General features: G+C 42.8%; 1 protein-coding gene across 1 annotated transcript; it reads right to left on the bottom strand.

The window, feature by feature from the left end:
* Positions 1–1377: 1377 nt before the first annotated feature.
* Positions 1378–4871, bottom strand: LOC115750877 (protein ACCELERATED CELL DEATH 6-like). Its single transcript, XM_048282418.1, has 3 exons — positions 4006–4871; positions 2662–3182; positions 1378–2305 (listed from the first exon to the last, which is right to left on the bottom strand). Exons 1-3 carry the CDS (start codon positions 4784–4786, stop codon positions 1508–1510), a joined length of 2100 nt encoding a protein of 699 aa, XP_048138375.1. The 5' UTR covers positions 4787–4871; the 3' UTR covers positions 1378–1507.
* Positions 4872–9878: the final 5007 nt, after the last annotated feature.

Genomic DNA, 9878 nt, shown 5'->3' with positions numbered 1-9878 from the left:
AAAGTAGATAACATTATAGAGAGCCCCATTTGACTGGTTCCTACTGATAATGCTCCCTGCAGTTCTTCTAAAATCTGAATACTTAAGCCATTTTTTAGTTAACTTTGCGGTTTCAAGTATTGAATATCATCATACATTGGACCTTTAAACAAATTTTTATCTATGAAGAGTGGACAAGCAAAACTTGTATGTCCGAGATGACATAATAACTTAATTTGATCTATTAGACCGAAACCACACTCACGCATGTTATCATAATAATGCTAGATCTTAATTCATCAATTGTACAATAAATTATATTCATCACAAGAGTGAAAGAGATAGGTCCATCAATATATCATAATTTAGGAGATACGACAAAATAACAAAGAGAACATTTGCATGTTCCTAGAATATTACGTCATTGTCACGCCCAACAGGATATTTGATCTATTTAGTCAATTCATTATATAATTGTCTCGTATTTTGTAATATTATAGGAAGTTTTGTATGCGGTGATTAATAATTATGAGTGAATCAGAAAGGGCCACACAAATATTATGTGGGCCCAAATCTCCCTGTGCTGTGGGGACGAAGGCCCAAATATTTGGCCCCAATGTGCACATCTACAAAGCATCCATGCCACGTTGCATTACACGTGTCACCATTTTTATAACACAGACAAATTCTAATTTCATCATGTATATCTGTTAAACATAAATATTCTAGTCGACCTCGAGGAATCTTAGGAAGAATAAAAATCTGAGCATTTCGTGATATTTCAACTAGATACAGTTTTGAAATGGTAGGGTTTTATAGTGTTACATTGTTGCTTATGCTAAAACGGACTCGCGGCATACCATTCCGCAAATCGAACTGTAACTATTTATGCAACATACTTTTAGCTAACGAGAGTTTCAAAAATCATTGTTTTCCTTTAATAAATAAAAATTTTCATTTTCGTTGAAATTTTATTGCATATCATCAAGACTAAAGATAATTTAACTATTTCAATACATTTGATGTAGCATCTAAGTATTTTCATTTGCATCGAGTATTTATTTTCCATATTTTATAGGGCTAGAAGAAGCGCAATGGTTAACGTATACATTGATTTGATTACAATGAAAGATTAATGGTAAATTATAACATTAGAGAAAAAGATATGCTCGCACGACTTTTACGAGTGGATAAAAATAAAATGAACTAATTTTGTAAAGGAAATTAATTGTTTACGAACAATTTGATGAAGAAAGACAACTGATTTCTTCGTCAGACTAATTTCTTTCTAACTTAGTTTAATAAAGTAAACAATAAACTGTTTTGATACTAGGTGAAATTCTATAAGATCACATCACCTGTCATAAAAATTTTGAACTATTAGAAAAAGACAATGGTGATTTCTTTCAATACTTCAGCAATAACCATAATGCTAATGCAATAGGTAAGAGAGACCGTGGAATGACCCAAACACACAAAGGTAAATATACATTTATTTATGCAAATCATCGATATTTATCAACTGAAACTAATGATTGGGAGGATGTGGTGCGTCCCCACATTTCGCCGTCGCCGAGTCATCAGTCTTCGATTCACCAGCACCATCCGGAGGCCGACTAGCGGAGGTCCCGCTCGCCGTCCCGTCTTCTTCCGGATCATCCAAAATGTACTTTGGAACCCAGAACAAACTCAAGTAACTGAGAACAAGCCAGAATCTCAGACGAAGGATCGGACGACGGTGGCTACGAAGGAGTGCAAATGGCATAAACCGAGGCAATGCAGCGACTGAGATGATGAGGAGGAAAATGAGTCCCAAATAAAATATGACTTGAGCAAGCCAAGGGAGTTTGCCAACGGTCAGGGTGACCCCAGTTAAGAAAGCGGCGGACATCGCCAGGAGTGCAACTCTTAGCAGTTCTGATGCGTAGACGATTCCGGCATACGCAATACCGAAGTCCTTTTGCTGTGCATACATGAGGACAATGGCCGTAATCATCGAGCAGAACATGGCGGTGGTGTTGCAAATCGCGAAGGCCTGGAACAATCCCTTGTCCAACATCGTAGCCATGCCCCGGTCATCTTTGGACGCCGTGTCTGAGCCTCTAAATCCTCCAGGGACTTGTAAACCAGCTGCAAAAGTCACAGTAGCCACAAGTGCTGCCACCACCAGACGGGCATTGATCACATCCCTCGTGACGTCAGTCACCTGTTGTATTTCTTTGTGCGAAACTGCTATTAAAGCCAATTTATCTCGAGCTTCCGGCCTAAGCACGACTGAGTCCAGGCTTTTATCTGACGCGGATAGCAACACCATAATTGCCAAAAACTGAGATTGGAAGCATACAAAAAGTCAGGAAAGAAGAAATTGTTACCATTTAAAGGGAAACGTTTACTTCTGAAGATGTTGCAGGACTAACTTTTACAGATATTTTCCTTTTCTCTTAACCGGGGACATATTCAAGGCCACAAAATTTAATTACCTCGTTAAGACTAAACTGAGTATTTGCAGAACATTAATCATAGGGAGTCTCGGCTACTCTAAAAAATCGATCAATGCTTCAACAATCTTGTCGACTGGGAGACATAATAATTTGCATTCGAGATCTGCTCTTAATTATAATGTTATTCTATGAAACTTCCAGTAAGCTGATACTTAAAATAGTTACTGTTCATTTTACCTACCTCCCGTAACATCGGGTTCCTTCTGAGGCGAACTTTGGCAATTTGAAAAGCAGTAGAGCTTTCGTGGTTGAGAAGTGAGGGCTTAATTCTTCTATCCAGCATAAGAGGAATCAAAGTGACGGGTTGTGAATACTTCGCTGCCAAGTGCAAAGCTGTGTTTCCATCCTGATCTCCTTCATTTATCAGCTTCCCCAGATCTGGATGTCTTAGTATATATCTCACTACTGAATCTCTCCCGTATTTTGCTGCGATGTGAAGAATGGTTTGTCCTCGCTCGTTTACCAAATGTGATACCGGATGTAGCTTCTTGATCAGTTCAACATGACCCGTCTTGCTCGCGATATGAATTGGAAGATCCCCATTCATGTCCGGTTCTCGGGCCAAATATTCAGTTTCTGGACGTAAGAGATCGAATACTGGACGCCGGTCGTAGTAAGCAGCTAAATGGAATACATTACCACCTCCGGAGTCGGTCATTGCAAATACTTTCATGTTCTTTTCGAGTATCTTTTTGACTAATCCTGGGATCAGGAGCTCCAAGTTAGGACCGCATCATAAAACTTAACGGCAAGTTACAGGGCATTTCCATTTCATGAAGGTGGGGGGAGCAATGGATTGGCGAGGCAGAGCTCCGCCCCACCCCTCCCTATGCCCATTTCTATTGGGGAAGTGGGATAGTTTTGGGGTCGAATGCTAAAAGTCCTATTGAGTAAGGGATGTGTTTAAGGTTTTTACTATTTATGAAATCCGATGTCGGAACGGAATAGTTAATTAATTAGTAAATGCTCATACTTCCATGATATTTCTTAGGTGATTTAATTGTGAAGTATTCATATTCTATCTCTTCCGGGACTTGAGATGGTTTTGAGATTAAGCTAACAGGTACATCCGAAACCTGGGAAACGATAAATAATTTACCAAAGTAAGGTTGCTCTATAACAAAAGTAGAGATTGTGAGCCCTCAACAAGATTAATTGCAATCTAAAACTATCATCAACAACCATCACTCCAAATGCATCTTTCTCCTTTTATCATTGTTACATTCTAGATTTTTATGATTGCTTGTAATTTTTCTACTCGAAGATCGACTGTATGAGATTTTTAGTATATTGGTTCTATTTGTATACTTAATCCGATATGTCATGTGCTAATGTGAGAAAATTTCTTTACCAAATGAATTACCTGGTCCGTTGCGAGTACACGATGGATATCTAACTACTTTAATAAGTAGGCGAGATTTGGAATTCAAGTGAAAACATGTAGCAGGTTTGAGTAAGCACAAAATGTTGTTGCAAATATGAATCTAGACAGAGATATCTCCCGTAAGCATATTTAGGTACGTACCATAGTTATGACGCCCAACGGCACCATGAACAGGCGGCAAGCCTTCTATCTTGGATGGTTCAAGGGAGGGCGTAAATAAAACCTCGTGTATCGTGGGGTTCTCAATGTCAGTGGCAAGGTACAGGGGAGATTTCTGTGCCGCGTTATTCAAATACACAAGCTCCGGATTTTCCCCCAACAACAAGCGCACCATGTCGGCATGACTATTAAGCACAGCCTCATGCAAAGCAGTGTTTCCATGTTTGTTCCTCTTCCTGAGGATCAGGTTCGTGTCCTCCATGTTGGGGAGGTCTCTTGCCCGGTGAATCAACTTTGCGGCAGCTCCAGATCCCCAGGCCTTAGCAGCCACGTGGAGGGGGGTATCTCCCCAATTATTTTGGGCTGCTATGAGATGGTCACTTACATAATCAACCAGGAGCCTTAGGATGTCGTCCTTGCCCGTCCCGGCTGCAACGTGGAGTAGTGAACCCCTCGGTAGCCCTTGGAAATTGAGAGCGGCAGACGGATCTGTTTGAGCAGGTAGCCTTTCGATCGCAGAAATGAACTCTTCCACATCGGCGCCTTCGATAACATCCGCCAGGCTGCTCGCAACTGCGTACAAAGTTTCTGGTTGTTGTCGTGTGGCAATTCTTGGAGCCACCAGAGCATTATTCATTCTCTCCCGTCGGTTCCTCCAGATATATTCTTCCTTCAAAGAATCCATTTCATCCTTCTCGACCTCCTCCTTGATCGGGTTGCTCGTGCCGACGTCCTCCTCCCCTATAGATAGCTCCACGTCCATCGAGCCCGAGCTATGCAAGTAATTTAGTTATTGCAAGGGAACAAGGGTTGTGTAAGAAGACGTTATATCTTTTTAAATATTAAATAATGCACTTTTTTAAGGTTTTGTAATAGTTAATATCTAGAATATTAAGTATCGTCCCCCGGTACCCCCGAGCCGACGATATTAATCCCCTTGGTACCCCCGAGACGGATATATTATACAACTCACGAATCGTCCCATGGTACCCCCGAGTGGACAATAATTCTCATGGGACCACCAAAGTAATTCGACATTTAACTAGTTCATTTCTTAAATTTAGTCGAATGCTCAAACACGCATGCTCAAAGACTTGGTCCAAGGCCGTTTTCATGCTAAAATATACAATTTGATCTCATACATGGTCACATGAATGCACAACTTCATCGATCGATATTTCACGCAAAACGAGATGAGCAGTCTCCGAATCAAACATCCACAACATTCAACAATCGATTCAAGCACACAATTCAATTAATTAATGAGACGATCAAACAATTGAAGTTATTTAATCTTTCCATAATCTCCAATTTTCAATTGACAATCAATTGCGCCCTTGTTCCTAACCTGTCGCTCGCTCGCGATCAATCAATCACAATCAATTAATTCTAATTCCCAATTAACCACGGATAACTTAGCTAATCCGACTAACTTAACTAATTACGATTCTTTAGCCTAATCCATATTTCTAACTAAACTGACCCTAATTAAATCTACCTAAACACCCCCAATTAACTAATTAACTAACTATAAGCGCAATTAGCGCCATAACTGGGGTTTAGAGGTCGACTCACTACAACAGTGGTCGATGTCGGGTCGAGCATGAACTTTTGAGGCCGGTGTCGAAAATTACTGTTCACCGCCGGATTTACTGTTTACGACCGGCGGTACTGTTCACGCCGGTACTATTCATAGACACTGTTCATCAAATACTGTTCACCGAACGGAAATTTCGACCGTACGCTCTCGGGACGACGGCGGGGCTGCGATTCCGACGGTCGGAACACCCAGATATGGTGGGTCTCGGGCGTCCGGGCTTCGGGTCGCCGATTTCCGATGGCGACGCGGCTGGGCAACGGTCGGATCTGGAGGTTACGGCGGCTGAGGGTAGCGGGATCTCGGGCGGCTACGAGGCTAGGTGGTGGTGGCGTGTAGCGACGGCACCAGGGGCTAAAGGCGCAAGGCGGGGCTGAGATGGCTCGGGGTAGAGGAGGGGCGGCGAGCTGCGGCCTCGGACGCCGGGGATGCGGTTGGTCGAAACTGGGTCCTCGCGGCCCATGGTGGAGGAAGCTCGGGCTTTGCGGAGCTGGGCGTCGGAGTCGGAAGATGGCTCGTCCGCGGGGTAGCTCGGCCACGAGTTGAGCGACGGTTGGGCGGAGGGTGGCGCGATGGTGGCGACGTGGGGCGGTGGCGGCTGGCGGAGGACCAGCAGCTTCGGTTTGGAGAGGGGGCGTCGCAAAAACAGGAGACCAAAGAAGAGGGAGGAAGAAGAAGAAGACGAAGAAGAAGAGAAGAAGAAGAGGGGGTTTCGGTCGTCTGGTTGGGGGAGGGGAGGAGAGAGAGGGTGCTGTGAGGTGGAGAGAGAGTGTTCAGGTGAGAGAGAGAAGGGGGAAGAGAGAGAGCACGTGGGAGGGGGAAAAAAAAGGATGAGAGAGAGATTAGTGATGGATGATGGTTAATTTTGTAGGGGGGAGCTCAGAACGATAAATTCATCGTCCGCGGGGTAGCTCAGAACGATAAATTCATCTGAGAGAAGTGGTTACACGTAGTAAACTTTATCGTTCTCTAAACTTTTCAATTTCCATAATTTATAGAAGCTAATTTACGTTGAAGCAGAAGCACAAACTTGAGACACAATGATTTGAATTCGAGATCTGCACTTATGAAATTTGCAGTAAGTTCATAAATAAGACAGTGATTGTTCATGTTGCTTACCTTCCGTAACGTACACTCCCTCCTGATGCGATCTAGAGCAATGCCAAGAGCGGTCGAGGGCTGAAGGTTGAGAAGGAAGGGGTCAATTCTTTTATCCAGCACGAGAGGAATCAAAGCCGCGGGTTGTGAATGCATCGCGGCCAAGTGCAAAGCTGTATTTCCAGCACGATCTCTTTCATGTATCAGCTTCCCCACTCTTGGATGTCTGAGCATTTATCTCACTGCTGAAGTTCTCCCGTATTTCGCTGCGATATGAAGAACGGTTGTCCTCGCTTGCTCGACAAGGCCAATGATGCAGACATCTTCTGGATTATGTCAACGTAACCCATCTTGCTCGCAATGTGAATGGGAAGATCCCCGTTCTTGTCCCATTGTCGGGCCAAATATGCAGTTCCCAGTCCTAATAGTCCGAATACTTGGGGTTCATTCATGTAAGCTGCTAAGTGGAACACATAGCCGCCTTTGGAGTCGGTCATTGCAAATAGCTTCACGTTTTTCTCGAGTATCTTTGCGGCTAAATCTGGGATCAGGAGCTCCAAATTAGGTTCCACATCCGCATAGACATTTTAGGGTGGTTGGGACTTGGTCGTCCTTGATATATTTAACCCATTTTGGAATAAGGTCATCGGCTGTGTTTGGTTTAACTTAGGGGTGTCAACGGGCCGGGTCTCGGGCCGGCTCCCGAAACTTAATAGTACTGAGCTCGGCCCAGCCCGACCCGGAATTACATGTGCCCCAACTCTTCGGGCCGGGTGGGGTCGGGTCGGATTCTTTTATTATTATTATTATTATTTAAATCAAAATCACTTCACAAACCCATAGAATGAAAAAATATAAAAAAGAAAAAGAAAAATAAATTAAATCAAAAAGAAAAATGGGTGTTAAAAAAAGTTGGAGCCACCTTGCCAGGGCCAACCTAGCCCGACTCGGCCCGAGTACCAAGCCCGGCCCTAAAAGGCCCGAAAATTAGGTGAATTTTAGGGCTGGTCTGGGTCGGGTCGGGCCGGGTCGAGCCGGCGCGGGCTTTTCTAATACTCCTAGTTTAACTTTCTCAAGGAACCTTGAGCCTCTTGGGAAAATATGGGGTGTTTGACAAATTTTTTTAGGACATCTGCCAAAGCTGAAAGCCCAAGGTAGGTCCGGGACCTCAAACCATAGCCGCCAGCGCTAGACCTGGCTCGCCAGCAGCTGAAGCTGGCGATGGGTACAAGTTTTTTTCTTTTAAATAAAAATAGAAAAAAATGCAATCAAGTCCTTTGCAAGAAGATTTTTGCCAAACAATGTCTAACCCAAAATTGCTTTACCGATGACTTTTTCCCATTTGCAAATTGCATTTTCCCAAAGCCTTTTAGGATTTGCATTTTCTTGAGATCCATTTCCAAAACTGAATCAAATGCAGCCGTAACCTTAATCACTACTAGTACTAGCATTGATAATCGCCGATGTTGGATTACATTGCAATGGTGAGACATGTAGTAATAAAGATACCACGATGCTTAATAGTTTTATCAGGAGAGTACCGATATACCACTCGGGCTTTGCCTTTTACTTAAATTGATGTTGATGTGAAAGTTTGTTTCACTCAAATAATATTTGCGAACAAAAAGGGGAGCCAAATTTGAATGCCCAAAATTTGTGTATAATGCCATATGTATATAGATCATAATTTTATAATAGTATAATGCATTTATGCCTAATATGTATCTAATTAACTACTTTAATAAGCAGGGTTCGGGATCGTGATGATAGCGATAATAATCACGGTTAGTTATCCAATCTTACGTTTATAGCCAAATACTTGCACAAATTTTGAAAAACTTGCATCATTTTGGATTGGGCTCTCTGCTAAGGCTTGTTGGAAAAATTGTCAAAAAAGTCTTAAACCTATTGCACTTTTATCAATCAAATCATTGGGCAAATTTTAGCCGGCCGGCATTCACGTGGTGATTTTTAATAATATTTTAATATTTTTGTCAATTTTATGTTTCTCTTCTCTTTATTATTTTTTGTTTGGGAGTTCTCCTTCCTCCAGCCATAGTCTTATCCTTCCTCCAGCCATGGAGTTGCTGAACAGTAGAGGACATATCCGGCAAGCCACTAGAGCCGGTGCCAGCGCCGTTGGTCAAGGCCGAGCCACACCGGCTAGAGGCGCGCCACTAGGCGATGCCATGGCCGAGCATTGCTAGATCTGGGCAAGCTTGCCCAGCCATGGCGTCGCTTTCGGTTGGGCACCGCCATTGCTGGGGAGGTCGAGCTCTCCCAGCGATGGCGATACAATGCCATGATTGGGCGAGCTCACCTAGATCCGGCGACGCCATGGCTAGGCGAGGCCGAGCTCGCTCTACGTATTACATTCTTCACTCACCTTTGTCCCAATCCTACTCTCTCTTCTTCGAAATGCGAACTTGTTCTTGACTCATAGAATTTGAATTCGGAATTGCAATCCGTAACTCCGCATCTCGCGAGCTCCTTCTTCGTCGCTGCTTTGGATATCTTGAGCTTTTCCTTCAATAGTTTCATCTATATTTTCTATATTTTTGGGCTTTGTTGCTATCGATTTTGCCCATCTCATGCTCGATTCTCCCCAAAAATTCATCTGTTCAAATGCAGCTTCATAGAATGTGGCTTCCGCTTCTTCAATGTCTAGAGGAAGAAGATAATGTAAAAAATAAAAAAATAAAAAAAATAAATTAAAAACTTGGAAATTATTAAAATAGTATTAAAAATTACCCCGTCAACGTCGGCTAACGTCCACGTCAGCAATTTCCTATTAAAATTAGCCGGAAGCACTAAATTGACATAAACACAAAAGGTTTAGGACTGAATTGGCACAAATGCAAAAAGTTAAGGATTTAATTGGCAAAATTAAAATGTCTAAGACTGGATTGGTAAAAACGTAATAAGTTTAGAATTTTTTTGACAATTTTCCTGGCTTGTTGGTATTTGGATTAGGTACATTGAGAACTAGAATTGAGTGAACACGTGTCGCAATGAGGGTAACAGATCAATCCACCATAAGGGTGGCCGATATGCATCCGTAGAATGGGCCCAAGTTACGTCGCTCACTCTTTAGCAATGACGAGGAGACAATGCCACAACAGGTCGACGACATTACTATCTTAAGGACAAAGGAAGGGAC

Source organism: Rhodamnia argentea, chromosome 7, assembly GCF_020921035.1.
Source record: "Rhodamnia argentea isolate NSW1041297 chromosome 7, ASM2092103v1, whole genome shotgun sequence".
Taxonomy (NCBI): Eukaryota; Viridiplantae; Streptophyta; class Magnoliopsida; order Myrtales; family Myrtaceae; genus Rhodamnia; species Rhodamnia argentea.
Note: the sequence above shows the minus strand (reverse complement) of the source record. Positions and strands in the feature narration are given on the sequence as shown.

Excerpts from the sequence above, each read along its gene's own strand:
- LOC115750877 (XM_048282418.1), bottom strand. The coding sequence starts at position 4,786 with ATGGACGTGGAGCTATCTATAGGGGAGGAGGACGTCGGCACGAGCAAC. Across the intron at positions 3,183-4,005 it reads CGTTGGGCGTCATAACTATG|GATTAGTCAAAAAGATACTC; the intron begins GTACGTACCTAA and ends TCCTGATCCCAG. Across the intron at positions 2,306-2,661 it reads GGAACCCGATGTTACGGGAG|TTTTTGGCAATTATGGTGTT; the intron begins GTAGGTAAAATG and ends TTCCAATCTCAG.